Source organism: Glycine max, chromosome 2 (assembly GCF_000004515.6).
Source record: "Glycine max cultivar Williams 82 chromosome 2, Glycine_max_v4.0, whole genome shotgun sequence".
Lineage (NCBI taxonomy): Eukaryota > Viridiplantae > Streptophyta > Magnoliopsida > Fabales > Fabaceae > Glycine > Glycine max.
Window position 1 is genome coordinate 46,449,673 of NC_016089.4, and position 21,039 is coordinate 46,470,711.

General features: G+C 33.2%; 3 protein-coding genes and 1 pseudogene across 3 annotated transcripts; 1 reads left to right on the top strand and 3 right to left on the bottom strand.

The window, feature by feature from the left end:
- Nucleotides 1-1,523: 1,523 nt before the first annotated feature.
- LOC100781281 (WEB family protein At2g40480) lies at nucleotides 1,524-4,310 on the bottom strand. The gene is made up of 2 exons (XM_003518367.5): nucleotides 3,596-4,310; nucleotides 1,524-3,244 (listed from the first exon to the last, which is right to left on the bottom strand). Exons 1-2 carry the CDS (start codon nucleotides 3,800-3,802, stop codon nucleotides 1,781-1,783), a joined length of 1,671 nt encoding a protein of 556 aa, XP_003518415.1. The 5' UTR covers nucleotides 3,803-4,310; the 3' UTR covers nucleotides 1,524-1,780.
- A 2,891-nt stretch (nucleotides 4,311-7,201) lies between these two features.
- On the top strand, nucleotides 7,202-8,027 carry LOC100527370 (uncharacterized). The gene has a single exon (NM_001248183.2). It carries the CDS (start codon nucleotides 7,262-7,264, stop codon nucleotides 7,766-7,768), a length of 507 nt encoding a protein of 168 aa, NP_001235112.2. The 5' UTR covers nucleotides 7,202-7,261; the 3' UTR covers nucleotides 7,769-8,027.
- Nucleotides 8,028-10,813: 2,786 nt separating this feature from the next.
- LOC100791414 (peroxidase P7) lies at nucleotides 10,814-13,142 on the bottom strand. Its single transcript, XM_003519359.4, has 4 exons — nucleotides 12,829-13,142; nucleotides 12,337-12,528; nucleotides 11,694-11,859; nucleotides 10,814-11,451 (listed from the first exon to the last, which is right to left on the bottom strand). Exons 1-4 carry the CDS (start codon nucleotides 13,051-13,053, stop codon nucleotides 11,060-11,062), a joined length of 975 nt encoding a protein of 324 aa, XP_003519407.1. The 5' UTR covers nucleotides 13,054-13,142; the 3' UTR covers nucleotides 10,814-11,059.
- A 5,046-nt stretch (nucleotides 13,143-18,188) lies between these two features.
- Nucleotides 18,189-20,822, bottom strand: LOC100781828 (protein NRT1/ PTR FAMILY 5.1-like; annotated as a pseudogene).
- Between the last annotated feature and the right edge of the window lie 217 nt (nucleotides 20,823-21,039).

The following is a 21,039-nucleotide window of genomic DNA, read 5'->3' on the forward strand; positions in this document are numbered from 1 at the left end:
TACACTTTCCTCTCTTTCTTTCTTTTTTGTTTAGGATTACGCTTTCCTTCCTTAAAACATGGGAACAGTTCACTTTTCTTTCTCTCATAAAAAAAGCATTCATTTTACTTTAAGGCAGCAAATCTAAGATAAAAGATACTGTATTTTACTATATTTTCTATTGTTTCAAATATAGTTTTAAGACCAAATTATATTTTACAAGTCAAAGAATTTTTATTATGAGGCAACTTTTTTGCTTTTCTTTTGAAATTATTATTTATAAAGATTTAACTTCAAAGCTTATACTAAAAAGTTCTTTTAATTAGTAAACTAAACTATTAATTAAAAGATACACTATTTGATTTCAAAATATATAGATACATAATGCATTAGTCTCCGAGTTAGGGAATATCTTGAATGAAAGTAAAAAAGTAAAAAAAATAAAATCATGACACTTTAAAACTATTGTCATCATTATTATGTCCACATGCATTTCAGATTACATGAAAAGTATATTCTGATGAGTATGATTAAATTATTTGTTAAAACTATGATTACATTGAATAGAGATATAAAGTCATAGGTTCGATCTTCATTGCCATCGACAAAAAAAAAATTACATTTATCTGATATTTTATTATTTGGTGTAGTAATTTTTGTGCGATGTGCTTGCAGTACTTTTTGTTTGTTATGTCAAAATAGTGTGCAAATATAAAATCTATATATTTTAGTTGTAGTGCTAGAAATAAATGCACTATTTGACATATTCTCTTCACATTAAACATAGGAAACCGCTTAAGTAAAAAAAAAGAAAAGAAAAGAAAAGAAAGGGAAATCACGTCACAGATGTGTTATCAAACTGTCCAAACACGTGGTATCTTTTTTCTAATTTTTCTTTCTCTCCGTTAATGGATTGTGTTCATATCTAATATACTACTGCCTTATAATTAAAGATTATTTTGTTGATGGTTGTCGGATATGGAACCAAATTGAATTGCTATGTTCTTTTTGTTGATGGTTCTTAGGGACTGTCCCAAAGTCATGAGAATTTGGAATATGCTTCATCTGGATGCATCTCAAATAATATTGATGAGGATGCGTCTTCTTGGCTTTGGGGAAAACATCACAGCAGATCATGACGAGTTTATTCGTTGTTGACTGTTTGTTTATTTGGAAGGCTCACAATGCTCAAAATTTTCAGGATACAGTTCATGATTACTCAGTCCTCAGATGTAGATAATTTCCTTGTTCTTGTTGTCCTTTTTTTTTTTTTTTATCTTTCTGACTGATAAAAACTATAAATATGAGATCAATCATTCAATGTCCTATCTTATAGCCTATCATCATCAATTTAGAAAAGGAATGAGATCAGAAATATATGACTGTTTGTGCGAATGTCAAAGCTTCTTACATTTTCAATTGCATTGGAATGATAATGCAAATTTAATTTCAAATAATCTGTATAAAAATTGAAATTGTAAAGAACATTGAAGAACATAGTACTTTACTGGGGAGAGGGATAGAGTGGATCAATCCTAACAATCAACAACAGTAAAATCTACTAGCTCGTTAAAGCATAGGCCAGTTGCATAAAGTGAGCAATCACACAGGAAAAACTTAGTTTACAAAACCAAACAACCACAACAATAGCCTTATCTCACTATATGAGTATTTTACAAAATCAGTCATAAATTCTGTATGACTTTACAAAGAAGACATAACATTAGAATCAATAAAGAATGGCAAGACACTGATGCATGAATTGTGGATATTGATCCATGCATAGGAAATAGGATTAAATTCATGCCTTTTTCTTGCTTCGCTTTCCCAAGGGAAGTGATATTTGGATGAATCCAATTTTTTTCCTCTGTGCTATGAACTGCCTTTGATTGCTCCCATCTTTCTCTGGTATTGTAGGCAGAGTTTGATCCTGCCTCAATGCTCGAAGCATTTGACTCAATGCTACCTTTCTTTCAGAGTGCTCTTCCATCTCCTTAGTTGTAGTATATTCTTCAGGAACTTGCTTTTTGCTAAGTACATCTCTCATTGAAACTGAAGACATTAAGATCGGCTTCGGATCGTTGTTCATTGTAATCGACCTGGTTACATCCGGTAGAGGACAATCATGACAATTTCCAGATTGATCGAACTTCTTGGGCTTAACATAGTTATCCACTGGCTGACCTATTAGATCATCCTGAGGAATCCATCTCCGAAGTGCCTCTTCAGCAGCATGTTGCTTTCTGTTTGCACTTTCAACACTGTTTAATGCCTCAGTCAAGACTTGTTTGCTGCGTATAACTTCTTCTGTTGCTTCCTCTAATTTTTTCAAAATAGTCAATTTAGAAGAACCTATTTTGTCAACTTGGAACTTGGAATCTATCACCTTCTTCAAGGTTGACTCTTGAGGAATTTGAACTATGGGGTGCAGAGGAGAGCACTCCCCTATGGCAAATGGCATTTTCTGACATTCTGGAGGAGCAAATTCTGATGATATCTCAGGGCTGCATAGAGCCTCAATCTCAGCAAGAGCAACAGCTTCTGCTGCTATTGCGGCTTCTTCCATCTTTTTAGCCGCAAACCACCTCATCTCAGCAGTCTTAATACTAAATCCATTCTCTCCAAACTCAGGCAAGGGCCTTGAAACTTCAGATATTCTTGTTTCACTCATTCCATTTGACTGTCCAGTATCAAATTTGAAACTCCTCCCAACATTTAGGAGATGATGACAAGTGCAACTTGTTCCTACAGTAGCTTCAGGTGGAGTTAACCTTGCTTCTTTTCTGGCCACTTCTTGAGCAGATACAGCAGCAAACTTTGATGCTAGCTTCTCACGGGTCCTCTCAACAAAAAGCCTATCCTTCTTCATCTTCTTATTCAAAGCTTCAACAGAAGACTGTATCGCCCTGAGATCACTTATAGTTTTACCAAGGCTCATTTTAGCTTGTCTTAACTCCATCATGAACAGATCAGGTGATAAAGTAGCCCACGGGCTCCTACATTGTAATGCCTGCTCCTCATTGTTAATATCATTCACACAATTTTTAACAGGAACTCCAATCTGTTCACATGAATTCCCACCCGGAGTTGCAAAACAATTCAATGCTTCTGATTGTAGCTGCTTCTTTAATTCCTCCAAAATTGCTTTGGTAGCTCCCAGTTCCTCAAGCACGTCAAGAGTTTCGAGTTCTTTCACTATCAAATCCTTTTCCAACTTCGCTGCTTCCTCCTCCACTCTCTTTATGTCAAAGTCTTCAGCACTGTTCTGTTATAACAGCAATCTTCAACATCAGAGAGTAAATCACCACAGGGGCATAATTCCACAAATCAAGAACTATATTTTATTTAAACAGAATGCATGGTGAGTATGAGAGGCTCAGAAAAAATAAACATTTTTGCAGCTCCCATGCATCTCAACCTAAAACAATTCCTTCTCAGAATTGCCGTATTGCTCAATTACTTTCATTCAACGTTTGTATCTAACTAATTATCAAGTAAAAAGCAAATAATACATAACACTAGGAACACTCAAACACAAAACAAAAACAATAAAAACACATAACACATTCATAACTTAAAATAAAGTAGAAACAAACACAGAGAGATGAAAATTTACATAAGCCTCTCCAAAATTGTAAAAGGGAATCCAAGGTCCGGTTGTTTCGAAACGGGTCACCGCTTCCTTGACAGACCCAAAAGGCGGCGAAGTATCAATTTCAGCTCTCAAACCCACTCTCCTTATTCCCGGTTTCCGACCCGACCCGGATCCGATACCGAGCTCGGGTTTCAGTTCCGGCGTTGCCGGCGGAGACGACTCGGCCATTGGCGCAAAGAGCAATGGGAACGCGGGTTTCAGAGAAGCATTGAGAGCTAAAGCAACATAAAGGTTCGAGCTTTGACTTTTTTGAAGCACCCATTTGTGTGATTTATTGCAATACCGAGGTCAAGGAAGGAAGGGTGCGTGATGATGGTGTCGCGGGGCCACACTACAAGCGAAAGGGGAAAGCGGAAAAGAGAGAAAAAAAAGAAAAAAAGGAGGAGCGGTGGCGGAAAGCGCTTCTGAGGGGGTGGATGATAGGGTGGGGATGGTAACGTGGAGTTACGGTGTGGACTATGGTGTGGTTGGTCAGGAAGAAAATGCAAAGGTTTTGGTTTTTTTTGTTGTGGTTACGTGTTGTGAAGTGTGACCAATGAGGATGCGCCACGTCAGAGGATTTTGCTGAGGCTGAGATTGTGGTGTGGGTGATTTTGAGCGTGATTAGCGGTTAGGAAAAAAAAAGGCAAAAACATTCTTTTTTTGATTTTTCGTGCATGGAAACGACGACGTATTATTGCGTGCCGCTGTCTGGAGAGGCTGGGTGGGTTTGCAATGATACAACGCTGCCTCAAGCAAAAAGAAAAAGAACAAAACTTAATAAATGAATAATGTTATTCGAGCATTGTGTACACTAATAAACTATTCGTGTCTTTTCTTTCTTTTGTTTACGCAAGAGGGAAGAAACAAAGAAAACAAAAGGGGAAAAATACTAACTACTCGTGTCTTCAAAAACAAAAAGTAAGTTACACATGTCGCCTTTTAAAAATAACTCAAGTTTGAATCCAAAAAATGAAGGTAAATCCTTTTCTTGATGCTTGCCACGCCTAGGGTATGGCAACCTCTGGTTGTCATTTTCTTCAAGTTTCCAAGCTTGTAATATTTCCTTTGCTCAATCTGAGCTCCCAATTGTCCTTCTCTTGGTTCTAAATTACTCCAACTCTAGATCCTTATGCTCCAAGGCCAAACCAACCTAAACTAAGAAAACTATACTATTAAACCCAAAATGCATACAACATCAATTACACACACATAAATGTAATTTTTTTTTTTTTATACTTTCTCCTACTTACACACATAGAATTTTCATGATCGCCAAATATACAAATTAATTATTATTATAATAATTAATTATTTATATTACAATAAAAGTCAAATATAAAAATTGTAAAAACATATTTTTTTAGCTTTTAATTTTTTTTGTTTTCTTTTTAAGATTTTCTTAAATCTATTTAATTACATATTTAAATTGGAATTTTCTCAATATATAATTTATTTAAAAATATATATAAATAAATTGAATTAAAAAAATAGGATAATTAAGAGTAAGTTCCGGCCAAATTAATTTTCTTGATCTCAATCGATGGAGGTGGAATTGAATATAATTTTGTCAATTCAATATGATCTCCAAACCTAATCCCAGCTTATTCAGACCATTCTTCGTGATAAATTAAATGAATTAATAAATCAAAGCAACTTTCATATCGGAAGGAAGTTGTTTAGCACCCCTATGGAGCGTAACGAATCTGCCCCCACAGCATATCAATGGCAGTAACAAGTGAATTCTGTTATTTAAAGTGCAATATATATATATATATATATAATAACAAGCACATGATTAAGATGTCCCAACGTAAATATTCCGCATCTCAACATGGCACCTTGAGTGGAGTAGTGCCAATTAATCATAACTTTCAGATTTAGTGAACAACACATTTAAATCCTAATAGATATATACATAATTAATGTTTGTTGTCGTTTAATATGTTAATATTTCACCATTCAATGTATCTGACTCACAGTAGAAGAGGGGAATTCCTGCATCGAATTCTTTTTCCAGCACTATGGACCAGTGCATGCATGGTCATGCTGTACATGTTGATTCAACGCAAAGTGATATATAATGGTAATTTCTCTTTATAGTAAAGGGCCATTTTTTAATTATTTTTCTTACACGTCACAGAATATCTAATTAGTGAAATGGTTGAATACAATGAACAAATTTTCATTTGGTGTAGAAATTAGAATTATATTACAGAGCAAATTAAAAGATACAGTTAACGTACGGTATCCACGTGTTGGTGCAATTCTCCAATGAAAAAGCATAGGGCTTTTCTGATCACACAGCTCATCCCATATGTGACATTTCATGGCTAATAAATAATAGTAATACCCTTCACACTGTTATGTACTGTCTGATATGTCTCTATCCGTGATGCCCGAGTAGGTCAACGTATTCATTAATTTCTTCCTGCTATTTCATGAGGATGAATTTTCAGCATCCAATATATCCAAGCTTGGGTACAAAATAAAGTTCGGTAGGAGAAGGTCATGGTGCAAAATGAAGGCCTCTAATCAACGATACCTAACACATTTTACTAGCAACAGATAATTAGATGGGTTTATTTTTTCATTTATTTGGTTATATTAGAAGAGATAAAAGTTACCGATCAGATAATATAATTTTTGTCGCGTGCATTGATTAATTTTGGTGTCCTTGATGTCATTGGATTCTTTTTTTTTCCCTCATAAATATCCTCCTTCAGAGACCATTTTTGCAAGGCATGATCTAACATAAAATATAGACATCTTTCCCTTAAAAAATTCAAACCCTAGTTAGATATGTTAAGAAAAATTAATCTCTTTCAATAGATCCAACTTCATCACTTTGTCATGTCATTCGATTCCTTGATCATATATAACTTCTCATGTGTACCCAAGTTGAAAATGGACTTTGAGACCTTTCACACAAACCCTGTTGATGTTACTTAAATTGTGCTCGAATAATCAATGAGTATTAGATTTCTTGGATACGATATGGCAATTAGGTAGATATGAAACTCTTTAGGAAAGCAATTATACTGCATCAAAGAAAAAGGAAAGCAATTATACAGTATGTAGTATATATCTACAAATTTCTCCTTTCTCATTCATGATCACGACATGTTTTCATTTATTACAGTGTTCCCCAGTAACCAAATTCCCTTTCCCCTCAACCGTTTCTGAGCACCAATGATTTATAAAGGAACTACCTTGGCTACTTTAGTCAATGGTCCAGATTCTTCCATAAATAATTGAGCAGCTACCACTAATAACCCATTCAATTTCATAGTTTAATGACCAACTATCTATATCATGCATTAAATCTCGCCACAACTAAATTGGTGCAGGCCCTCCAATAAATCCCTATTATTAAATTGATCGAACAGCCCGGGCCCTCCTTGATTAAAATCCATGCTTAAATTAATTCCCATATGAAGTAACCCAATTCTTCAGTAATTTTAGAAGAACATGCACTCTTTATTATATTTAGACGTTTTAACTTTTAAGAGAATTAAGTACGGGGAAGTCATAAAACAATGGTAAGGTCTAGATAGCAAATATAAGAGTGTAGTACACACCCTGTTGTATGAGGCATATCATAGATCATAGTCGAGATAAAAAAAATCATATACTTCTCAATCCAAAATGCTCAATGATGGTGGTGCCAATCATGTCTCAATTGAGAAGTCCTTCAGAATAAAAGAGGATGATAGGTTCTTTTCAAGGCTAATGTCCAAGGAAACCTCCATGGCTAACTCTTCTTCAAGGGTCTTCTATTATGGAGAAACATCAATTGCAGTTCCTTTCATGTGGGAGGCACAACCTGGCACCCCAAAACACCCTTCTTCTGAGACTTGTCTACCGCCCCTTACACCCCCACCTTCATATTATTCCAATTCCAAGTCGAAAAACAAGAGAAGAAACTCAAAGTCCAATATATTTTCATGTTTTATGCCAAAGTTTATAGTGGCAAGAAAGGGACATGTGTCACCAACATCATCTCGCTCATCATCCTCATCCTCATCATCATCATGGTCATCGGTATATCCGGCATACTCATATTCCATGAGGGACACAGATCAAGGAAGCATCTCTTTCTCACGCTCTACAAATGTTTGCTCTTTTCTCAAACACAGCTTCAAACGGATTTAGAGGCTGTTATTCCTTTGGGAACATAAAGAATGCAATTGTGAGCCATGGAGCAATCTAGTTTGTGGAGGTAATTAACATCATTAGGAATTGATTTTCTACATGGTTTACATAGTGTGGAAAATCTTTGAAAATGTAGTTGTTTGGTTGGTGATTGTATGGGGTTTAAATGTGTTGGACACAATAATTTCCTATCTCGTTGGAAAATCTCATGATTTAGGTTGAGAATGTATATGCTTGAAATTAGAAGCCTTTTTTTTTTACTATAATATACTTGAGTGAAGTTAAATCTTCTAGTTAGTTAATTATAGCAAATCTAGATATTCAAGTGGCCAAGCTATACATGCGCCTAAATGTCTAATTGGAATCATAACTACCATATCACAATAATAAATAGAGATGAGTACAGTTTTATTTTATTTTATTTTTGGTGATACGGGAAGTTAAAAAATAACTACAGCAAAACACAACATGACACAATTGGTGAGTAAATTTGGAATTTTGAACATGAGATATTCTGTTTTGGGTACATAAAGCTTGAAATTTTTTATTCAAGCTAACTTATACTTTCCTTTAAAAATTCATGCACACCACGCTTTTTAATATATAAGAGGTAATAATTGGACTCTTTATCTTAATTAATTCGTTTTTTTTCATAAAAAGAATTCTTTTATTGGACTATCATTATCCTAAACTGATGCCTTTGTCATTGATAGGCCTATTCCAATCTAATCCCTCCATTTTTGCCAAATCCCATCCTTTTCCTCTTATAATGATTGGTGTATGAGAGAGAGAAAAGAAATAAAATTACTTCGAGAGTAAGAGAGAGAGAGAGTTACTCAAGATGTTATTTTGTTCGTTTTAAAATTTTCACGTATCTCAATCACTCAGTGCTTGCGTTATTTTATTTGTGTTGTTTTTAATTTACATCATTGCATCTGTATCTAACTGTTACTATTTACTGACTTACAATGCTTTTTTGGTCAAATAAGAACTGGATCTAACCACAAAAGCCCAAAGATGAACATTCTAAAGATGTTCCATTCGCTCAATAAATGAATAAATTTATAAAAAAATGTATCTTAAATCTCTCGTTTTCCGTCTAAAATTGACTTTAATTCTCATACTTTAAAAATGATATTTGTCTTCATATATTTTATAATTGATAAACTTTGTTTCTCAGCCTAGTATCTTAAGTTCCATAAAGAGAAAATAACTTTGTTAATTATAAAAAAAAATACGAGAATAAAAAATGTTTTTTAAATCAAAATCAATTTTGACAAAAAATAAGAAACTTATAAGACATTTTACCCATGAATTTAACGACTCTCAGAAAGATTTTCTTAAATTAGGATATTATTACCTCCCCCTAAAGTTGTTTTGTTCCGAAAGACAACAAGAATCTAACAATTATCATAGAAAGGCATCAGGAGAGAGCATCTAATTTCCCTCAAAAGCTAAAGACGGAGATAACAACATCATGATAGGATTAATCTAATTAATCTTGTTTCGCTCAACAACAAAATCACAATAAATTTTGTTTCATCATTAATCATAACGTATTTGATTTGGTTTTGAAGGATTTGTCATGTCTCAAACCTCAGACTATCAATATGATATATTGCAATAAGCATAAACTACTGGTCAGATTGAAGACAGGCATTAATCATAACACAGTCATAAACTCAACGACAAAAACCAAGAATTTGGGCCGAAGAAAGCCCAAACAGAACCAAATTATGGGTATCATTGAACTTAGGCCAACTCAAATATGTTTAATCATATTCTCCCCGGACATGCATTATCCAATGGTCAGAATGCGCCTGTCCGTGTCTTAGGTTCTTGGATTCCAAATGGTCCCTCACTAACATTAACCGAAAACAAAGAAAATTGCTTGCTACACCTCCAATATTTCTCCCTGCACCTTTTTAAACTTCTGGAACATTTATTCTGAAATGTAAAATCACATTGCAGAACAGTCTTTTCAGAAGGTAAATTTTTATGGAAAGATTATTCTGAAATGTAATTGTATATTCCAAAATAGTTACAGGAAACAATTAGAGAGATGCAGATCCAATAAATATCAAGCTCGTTATTCGATCGTGTAAAAAAACATTATTGCTCATATGATCGGAGTATATTTCTTAGTTGTGAAAAATAATTTAAAGTTCAATGTTTTAACAAGGCACCAAATTGTATGCTTAGCACCAATTAAAACTAGAAAAATAATGGAAACAAACACGTAAATAATTAACGAACTCTTGATAAGCTTTTGACAAGGAGGCAAGGCGACAAAAACAAAAAACACACAAAAAAAATGGATTAGCTCAAATAGGAAAAAAGTTATGACATAACAAAAATTAAGACAAAAATGTTTAGAACACGTGTAGGGTGCTTGATTGGTTCTTATAGATATGGTTTGAATTAAGGGTAGGGAAAATTCTATATGGTTAGGTGACCCGGCTCATTGTCATTACTCCTTAGATTCTTTTTTCATGGTATTTATTTCCAGAGCAATACATTAATTCAACGTCCTCAATTTTAGGGCAAGTATTAGGAGCAGTTATCTTTACTTTTATATAGTAGTTGAGTAATATCCCATCGGTTGATATCGACGCGCGTGCTCGTGTTTTTGACGAAATCAATCCTTATCCTCTACAACCGTATAACTGCATAAGTAATAGTAGAGTCAACAGTTACTTCATCTATTTAAAAATTTCGTGGCTCATACAATCACCTAATTATGCATGCATTATATTTAACCTGTACATTTGACTGGAAGGAGTGAGGACTATCCTTAACTAACAAATTTAATTAGCTGGTAATTAGACCCTAAAAAAAGTTTGAGACGCCGTGATCTCAGTTCATATATGATTATTTGTCATTGTAGATGAAAAAAGTCATTGAAAAAGCTACAAAAAAAATTAAACGAGATATGTTATATTGGAGATTCACATGAATTATTTGCGTACGTCAGAATAAAAGTTTGGTAATAACTAATAAGTAAGCTGGAAGATTGACATAAAAAGCAAAAAATAAAAATAGGAGTGGAATAATAAATATTAATTATAATTGTAAAAGGAAAGTCACAAGGGAACTTGTACATCAAAGGCCCTCAACTTCAACATCAGCACATAGAAGCAAATTAAATTAACGAAATAGAACAATGCACGTACACTTAACTGGTAGCACACAAAGTGACAACATAGAAATGAAATCAAAACTCTCGTTTAACAACTTATTATACACACATGCATTGATATCCAATTATGTGTAGGTGTCTTAACAATTCAATTAGTTGACCCTCCGGCAGTTCTCTCTTATTTCTCCGCGGGAGCCGGTGAGGGGACTAATGTCTCCCATCCGGATCATGGCGGCGGAGAAATCGGCGAAAAAGGAGGCCGGGTTGGTGCTGTAGGTACGCACTATGGAGTCAGTGGAACCACCATTGAAGAGTTGTTGGTCGGAATGGATGAGGCCCTTCTTCTGAATGAGGTTCTTGAAGTAGTGGTTGTCAAAGAACCTGGGAGTGGCGAAGTCAATGGGTGCTAGGTTGTTGTCCCCTGACCCTGAGGTTCGGGGACACCTAGATTGTCTCATGCGAGCAAAAGAGCTATCTATGTTGGTCTCGTTGTAGATTCGGGCTCTAAAGGTTGTGCACCTTGCTTGTCCAATTGTGTGACCCCCTAGAATTTGCAATGCAATGAAATGAAATTGAGTAAAATGATTGTTGCTTAAGTAACAAGTTATTAAGTTCCAAGAGTAACACATTTTAATTTTGAGAAATGTTATAACACAAATTTTAAATTACTCTTTTTAATCCACTTCTAATTGAACAAGTTTCGTTGGTTTGATAATTCCTTATAACCTTCATAGTGTGTTAAAATAAACGTGTTAGAGAATATATTGTTAGACTCTTTTATAATACCAGATAGTGCGACCAAGTCTTTGGTGGAAAGTCCGAGAGCATTAAATCTGGAAATAAGTTGGTTGAGGTTTGAAGTGGGTCTTGGGATGTCATTGTTGGCAGCAGATTGGCTTGCCGTCCTGGAGTCTCTTCTTCCAAGTTTCACATCCCAAGTTGGGCCTCCAAGCTGATCAAATTCAACAAATTTTTCAGTTCACGTATGCTGGCATATGTTTGTGATGTGTGTGCAGAATGGAGAATGGAGAAGTGATGGAGATTGAATCATGTAATACATAGGAAACGTGCAAGCTAAGTTTTTCCTTTGTTTAGATTGGTGAGAAAATGGAAGAAAAAGAAAAGGGCAAAGAATGAAAATGACAAAAATTGTTTTCTCCAAGTGAAAGAGAAACAAATAGAAAAATGAAATTTTATGGACACATTTTTGTCAAGGTTAGTGGATGTCTTTTTCAAAAAGGAAACTTTATGCTATATAAAAATATTTATTCAGGATATTTTAAACTTTTTTTAACATACTTTTTTTGCTTTTCACTCCTTATTCAACAAATAATTGCCATGCAGATACTTTTTTTTTATTTTTATAACATACATATATGCAAGATTAAAGCATTAAACAATATATGATGGCATTGAAATAATTGCTTACGATCTCAACGGAGTCTCTTGCAGCGATGGCAAGGATGTCAGCGCAAGAGACCACACCCGGACACACTTTTTCCACAGCTGACTTAATTTGATCGATCACTTCAAAACCACGGGCAGAGTTCCTGTTAGGTCCTGCGTTTTTCTCTCCGGTGAAGCTTGATGTGTCATCAAGTAGAATTGACCCATCACACCCCTGCAACATTTATTTATTCAATTCAATTCAATTTAACAAAGTAAAAATTACACTGATTATGCATAACCATTGATATGAATTATGACAAATATAAATGGCGTTACTTTAGTAATTTGCTATAAGAGTTGTATAAAATGTAATAACAAAAGCCAGCTAAAAAATGTGCGTTTAAGAAAATATAACGAAGGTGAAAAAAATGTTTAGGAAACAAACAAGAAGGCAAAATTTAACATGTTAACTTCTAGTACTAAACAGAATTGCATGAAGAATATTTAATAAAGAAATGTTAGAAAAAATTACATTGACAAAGCAATCGTGGAAGAACAAACGTAGGAGAGAAGCACCCATGCGGGTCTCCTTTGATATGGCCGATTCCACTGTGCGTTTCACAGTGTCAAAGAGTTTTGGGCAAGAACTGTAGTAGAAGTTTGTGTGAAGTGTTGGATTGGCATTGGCACTACTAGTCCCCAACAAAAGGACCAAAACGGCCAAAGTGATCATAAAGCTAGAACAAGACGAAGCCATTTCTCTCTAAAACCCTCCAAGTTAAGTAATTAACTCTATGATGAGAATATGTGTTTGCTAAGTGCGTGCATATGTCACATATTTATATGGCCATGCAACTAGTCCACTCGCAAGGTTAATTTGTCAATGTGAGATTAAATCTCAAGGTGCTTTGTCTCTCTTCCGTTATACCTAACCTAACAGGCAGAACTAGCAAAGAAGTTGTCAATGCATGGAGTGTGTTTACTTTTGGCTTGTAATTTTTTATTAATCAATTCATAAACCTGCTTCGTTTTTCTTTGAACCAATGACTTGCGCTGCCGGCTAGCCATGATTTGTCAAAGTGTTGGCAAAGTAGTTAGTAAACTTTTTTTTTTCAGGGTCCCATATTATAATTGTATGAGATGTTACCCACAATTTGATGTGTGATATTTTCATGCAATCGATACAACTCGACAGACAAAAATGCTAAACTTCTTCGACTGCTAATTAATTTAATCCAAAGATTCCAAAATAAACACCTAAATCGTGAAGGAAATTTGAATTATATATACACCTAAATCGATTTAATGATGTATACCCATTATATTGTGCATTGATATCAAAGAAGAATTCATCTTTAATCAATCTTAATTTATTAAGGAATAGTTGAATAATAATAATAATAAAAAAACGTGAGAATGATACCTCCCTCTTTTTGACGATTAGGGTTTACATGTACCAAAAAATTGTTTGATAAGGCTCGCGTGATCCTTAGTTTATTCTTGCAGTGGCTTTAATTATTCTTCTCTTTTACATTGTCAACCACATTATATATATATATATATATATATATATATATATATATATTGCATGCAAAGGCAACCGATTGGGAATTGAAGGGTTCGGAGATCAATTTAGCCGGTGGTACTGCGGTCAATATAAATTCAAAGAAACGATATTTTTATTTAAAATGAATCCTAGCTAGACCATATAATGGATCTCGTTGTTGTATGAGAAAGAAAACTATGCACCACAATATAAAAATTTATATTTTTATACACTCATTTAAAAATAATTCATAATGATAAGTTTATTAACTTTTAAAATAATTATGTTAAAATAATTCAAATATTAAACTCCAAGAAATCCCCTCTTTTATTCATTAAAAAAATAGCAAACAGATATGAAGTAATGGAAACTATATTATTAATCTTTGGAAGATAAAATGTGTACTGTGGAGAAAGAAACGACAACAACAAAAAAATTAATAATTAAAACTTTCAAATTATATATAAACTTTTTTCAACAACTTTTTTTAATATTGAAAAAAAACTCCATAATTTTTGTTGCATGCAAAGAACACATTACATGTTTAAAAGTAAAAACAACTTTAAATATAATGAAGAATGGCAGAGCCACACCCTAATGGTAGGGAAATACTAGTAATTATAAAGAAAAATAATATAATTTATTGAAAACATAATGGCATATTGGTACTCACCACAAAAATAATAAATTTTGTTTAATGAAAATAAACTTGTAAATATATATAAATACTCTAAATTTATACTAATGATGCATTATATTAATAGATTCTTCTAGTGGTGTAGGAAATTGATATATACAATATATACATACATTACATTGCTACACTATGATACATTAATCATAATGTTAGTATAGACTTACAATATATTTTTTACTAAAAGTTTAAGTTATTTCTATTAGAGGAGAGAAATGAAATGACTAAACCATTGGCACCCTATAAATTTTTTTTGGTGTTAATTAATCCTTAGAGATTTTTCCTTCAAATTTTTTTAAGATATTTATGTATACTGATATTTATTACTCCATCAATTTACCTGAAGAATAATATTTATAGCAAGCTAGCTCTTAGGATGGATCAACAAAAATACATTGTTAGACTAGCAAGATTCTAATCATCAATTATAAATGGATCATGGGAGCATAACCAGCGAATTTAAACCAAAAAAAACAAAAAAACAAAAAGAGAACTGCTTTATCTGAAGTGGAGATAAACAATAGAGAAAACAAAAAAACTACGAAGCAAACTAAAATTGTTCCCCCACTGTTTCAAAAAGACTATTAAAACTAGAGAATGGTGGAGAAAGTAATGGGTGACGGTCAAAGTTAAAGAAGGGTTGAGTTGTTAGGAAGAACCGAACTAGGGAATTCCCCCCCCTCTTCCTCCCTTCAAATTCTTGGAGTAGTTGAAGTAAAGGCAGATTGAGTTTTTGTTCTCTGCCACTCATTTTCTTGTTTGAAGTAGGACCATTCTCAATAAGTATTTAATAAGAAAAATAAAATAAAATAAAAAGATAAATACATTTGAACTTCTTTTTTTATACAAACTAAAGTCAACTTATACATCTTAACTTTTGAAGAAGTTAAATAAATAAAAAAAACTATAAAAGTCAAGTGAGATCAAATCATTTTACCTTAGGAGTGTACTCAAATCATTTCATTTTTTGTATTATCTTTTCTTATAAATATTTAAGAAAAATTATCTAAATAGAGTTAGGTTGTACATGTAATTCAACTAGCTACTAGAGTTGGTAAAGAAAGTTATTAAATATTTACATTAACCCGCTAGAAGGCTATTATATCCCCGTAAATTAAATAGGTATAACAACAACAGCATGCAGCATGTGTTAGTACTACTAAAAAAAAAACAGCATGTGTTATAGTATAGAAGTTAATTCATCATGATTAGCTGGCAAATACCAAGTTTTTGAAAATGAATTAAGAGAGAAACTGATACAGTCCTAAGTTCCACATACAAATAATATTTAAATATATAATTGGTCCAAAGAGAGGCACAATACCATATCTCGATGGTTTAATATCCGACTCTTGCCTGGTAAAATTCTTCACAATCAATTACTTATCTTAAAAATTGATTTTTTTTTCTATTTTTCTTAAACTAAATACTCTTATTTTTACTTTATTTCTCAACTGTTTTCATTTATTATATTTCTCTCTTCTCTATTTTCACCTACTCTAATTTTCACATATTTCTTTATTTCCGGCAAATTGTTTGCTGAAAAAGATGGCTTTTAAGTTTATGTTGAGGGTACTCTTTATAGAAGTGGATTAGATGAAAGAAAATGTATACTTCAACTAAAACTTTAAGGAGAAATATGATAAGAATCAATAAATTTTGGATGATTAATTAGGGAATGACTTTGTTGCATTTTACTCCCTTGTACCCTTTTATATTACGGAATTGGAAATAGAAGACTTCCATGCGCATGCATGACCTACTGTGCCTCTTCCAAATTAAAGAAAATTGCATGCTGGCCGCGAACAGATTGTCCTTTGGAAAATTAGGAGGAGATTTAATTAGGTTTAGAATTATTGGTCACTCTTGACCATTTCGTTAGGCGATTGCTTCCTGTCTTTTTATCATTAGAAATTGAAAGTGGTGTTATTCATTTTGGAATATTTTAAGTTTGACGAAGTGTAACGAATCTCCTATATATATAGCCTGACCCTGCTATTGATTAAGATAATCAAGCCTTTATTATAACCCCATCACTAAAGCTTAACTAATACCATTTACTAATTAAGAAGATTCGATTGTCGATTGCTTTGACATAACTACAGTCGCTGTTTTTCTGGTAACATTTCCTACACAATATTTGTGCCACGAGGCTAGAAACTTGGTTTAAATATAATTGGTATTATATTAGTACATTGTTAGCCTTCAATATAAAAATGGATTTAATTAACCTTGAGATGTTGATTTTATTTTTACCTAATCGTCTGCTAAATTAAGATGCAAAGGATCTCTACTTTTGATTGGGTTCACATTAATATTGTTTGAATTGTCAAAGTATATCGACAATGATCCGCTGGATAGGGTTGGGGAGAGAAAAGAAAGTCGTAAAAAGATATAATTACTCTTGCCCTTTACGCCTTTACATATAAACGGACTAATTTGGAAATTGATTAAATATCTCTTTCACCGCTTTCTTTTTTATTTATCTTTCTCTACATTGATGATGGATTAATTAGAATATTATCTGACTGAGTCAAGTAGTAGTATAGATAGATGGTTCCCAACTTATAATGACCTCACTGACTTTATATTTCGTTAATAATAACAATTAATTAATTTTACACTTACACAGCTGGAGATTTACCAGATCTATCAATCATTTCTATAGGCATGATCCAAATCCTTATAGAAAATTTGAGTTTGGTTTCAGTCCTCGGTACTAAGTCGTTATTGTTGTTATTATTATTATTATTATTTATTATTATTATTATTATTATTATTATTATTATTATTATTTTATTATTATTATTATATAAAGAAAGAAAGGGATCAAGTTATTTAAGAGAAAATTTTTAAAATTTACTCTTCATCCTTAATTAATATTCATTTTTATAAAATTTTTGCAATTGCACACTCTTGTAGAGAAAATAAATAAAAGAAATTATTAGAAACTTATAGTGATGAATTATACTTTATTTCCTTGTAGTAGTTTTATTTTTCCTATATCAAAAAAGGATCTTATAAAGAAATTGTAAAATTTATACTCCCAAAAGTATTCAACTTAATCAACAAAATAGTAACTAACTATTTTTGAGTCTATATTACCTTCATCTGACTTATAAGGTCTTATTTCAGTTGGATATTTTCACATGTGAATATGTTTAATATTGAACATTTTTAGCCCACATGTACAACTTATAAGGGTATGTTAGCGGCTATATTATTTGGTACATATAAGGGTATAAATTATGACCTTTAATATCTCTCTCAAAGTGATTACTATAAAAAGAATCACTAACCGTATATACTTTTTACCATTTAATTTAGCACTCTCCTAATTATTCAATTTAACTCTTAATTAATTATTTTATACACAAAAAATAATTCATTCTTATTAAAGAACATTTCTAATACTTGAGCTTAGTAATTTCATTTCCACACACATGTTTTTATTTATTTATTTAGATCCATGATATTTTAGCATGACAAATTAATATATTTTATTTTAATTTTTATTATTTTAATTTAATTAAAATGTAATTTCCACCCAACTATTAAAATATAATAAAAATAGAAGCAAATAAAATTAAAATACTAATTTATTTGATTTTTCAAATAAAGAAAAATAGGAAAAAAATATGATATTACACATTCACACTTTGGCTTCCCCTTGAACATAAAGACTATCTTCGCCCATCTCCTTCTTGTAAATGTATCTTCTTGATACCCAAAAAAACGCACCTAAATTGATAATCGATAGAGCTAATAGAAACCCATAATAGTAATCCAAGTGACAATCGTTTAGGTTGTCACCTATCCAACTCTTTGCCTCATCACACTCAGTACTCCTTGTAATCTTATCAACCATCGTGACCAAAAAGCTGTTCAAGAAGTTCCCAACACCGATTCCACTAGTGAAGAACGTTGTTCCAAGACTCCTCATGTCTTCTGGGGATTGGTCATAGAAAAATTCTAGCAACCCGATTGCATTGAACACATCGGCTATCCCAATTAGAACGTATTGAGGCAACAATCACAATATACTCATAGGGACAAGGTCTTTAGGACCAACTACGTGCTTTGCTTTTATGACATGCATTCTTCTAACTTCAACTACATAAGCAATTGCAATGGCCATAATTTGGATTGAAAATCCAATTCCTAGACTTTGAAGCAACGTGATCCCTCTTGGGTTGCCAGTTTTTCGACGCATGAATGGCACCAAGTATCGGTCATATATTGGCACGGAGAGAAGCATAGAGAGTGTCACGAAGCTCCCAAGAGAAGCTGCAGGAATTTGAAAATTAGGACCAAGCTTTCGGTCTAAGGTTATACCTTGTTTTAAAAAAAGAGTGTAGATTTGTGCCCATATCGTGCTAGGAATCAGTGTGACAAGCCATATTAGGACCATGCCAAAGACAAGCTTGAATCCTTCCACTTGGGTAACGGTCAATGGTGTTCTTGAGGAACCAATATTGCTTCTTTCTTTAATTGCAGCCTTGTCCAAAAACCTGAATATAAAGTTCACTCGCTTAAGCCATGTTTGATAAGGTAACAAGTATTTCATTAGTTTTGAAATTTTTTAAATCTAAAATTATTTTTCTATTTTATAAATTTTAGGGATGACTTGAGCCAGGATGGGAGAAACATTGAGGTGTGAAAGAATTAGTGCTAAGATAACAAATGCCATTTTAGTTTCCAAATTTTACTGTATATTACCACACCATGTCGCCACTACCAAATACCATGAGCCATGATCAATTATTGAATTGTAACTCAATCAAATCGGTCCCCTATACCACATTGACATGCACTTTATAATTGTGCACAATTATCTTTACGAAACTGTGTGGTCGCTCAAATGTTTTCTTTTTATATTTATCTTAATTATTGGAGTGCAAAGTACACACATAGTTCCCTCCTTCCTACCAACCTTAGAAAAAGAAATAGCTAGATTAATTCTTCCAAAAATAAAAGAACATAATTGTATACCTCAAAGCTGGTGTATTGCCTTTTTCCACCACTAATATAATATAATGTTGATGCTCGTGCTCATAAAGATCTGATGAAGGGTTAATAGGGAGTTCCAGTTTTCGGTTCCTGAAGGCAACAATTGGGACACGAATTAGGTCTCTAGCAGGACTCTTGGCTGCCCTATTTTTGTGGCGATAAATTGGAGTCCCTATAGAGAAAATTACAAGGGACAATAGAAGACCAATTGTTGGGATGCCGTAGCCTAGACCCCATCCAAAATTCTCTTGAATGTAGACTAAACCTAAAGTGGCTACCAAAGCACCCAAGAATGAGGTGAACATCCACCTCATGAAAAAAGAGGCCTTAATCTGTTTCTCATTGGGATTAAAGTCGTCAAACTGGTCTGCACCAAAGGTTGAGATATTGGGTTTGGTTCCACCAGCTCCAACTGCCATAGTGTAGAGTGCCATGTAAAAAAATGAAATTTGTAAGGTTGAAGCCTTGTTGCATATGCCGTTGGTGCACGTTGGCCTCAAGCTCTTGAGTGATACGGCTAAAGTGAGAAGAATCATGCCCTGTAATGAGGGAGGCACAAGTTTGTGATAGTTAAATCTTAGCTTACCAAGACATAAATGAGAGATGACAGAGCGAATGTCCAGAAACGACCCAAGTAAGAATCTGCTATATAAACCCCAAGAATTGGTGTTATCCACACAGATCCTGACCAGAGTTATTCACATTTCTCACAGATGAAACAGTATCTTCATGAAGTTGGGTGGTGAGGTAATTGATTAAGTTGGAAGCAACTCCATAGAAGGCCATCCTTATGAAAGGGAACTTTGATATATATTTTCATGTTGTTTTCTCCTCAGTAACAGTCCTTAAAATAATAGTACCTATTAGCACTAAAAAGACTCATAAGTTGACATGTACTTTTAGACTTCAGTTTAAACTAAGAACCAGAAAATAGACCTAAACTAACGTGCATGCATGCATGCATGGGAATCATCAAAAACAAAAACCCTAGCCTATGTGGAAAAAGGTTCACATATAATTCTTTCTCTTCTTTTCTATAGAACAAAATCTTCAAGATTGAAGCAATCTTCAAAAAGTTTAAAATATTAGTTAAGTTCATGATCAAACAAAGCAGATTCTTATAAAAACCTAATAAACAGGTTTGAAATTATTATTATGGGTCATCTCCAAGAAGAAAAACGCAAGCCTTCCATTTGCCAGTATTCGATGAAAGCGCAGGCTGGCCGCGGAAGTCAACAGTACCATCTTGGGTATGATCATCTAATTTGGCTTCCATTAGCAATATATTATAGGGAGAGAGCAGAGTGATACTAAAGAAGCAAGAAATAAAAGGAGAATTAGAGATCAATGGTGTTAAGAAAGAGGTGTTGGCGGCCATACATATATATAGTGTAGGCACTCAAATCACCTATACATTCCTATTTAATTTCTTGCATGCAAAAAATTTATAAAATGTATATACTATCCAAAAGAGAAAGGCCTGCTTCTGTACA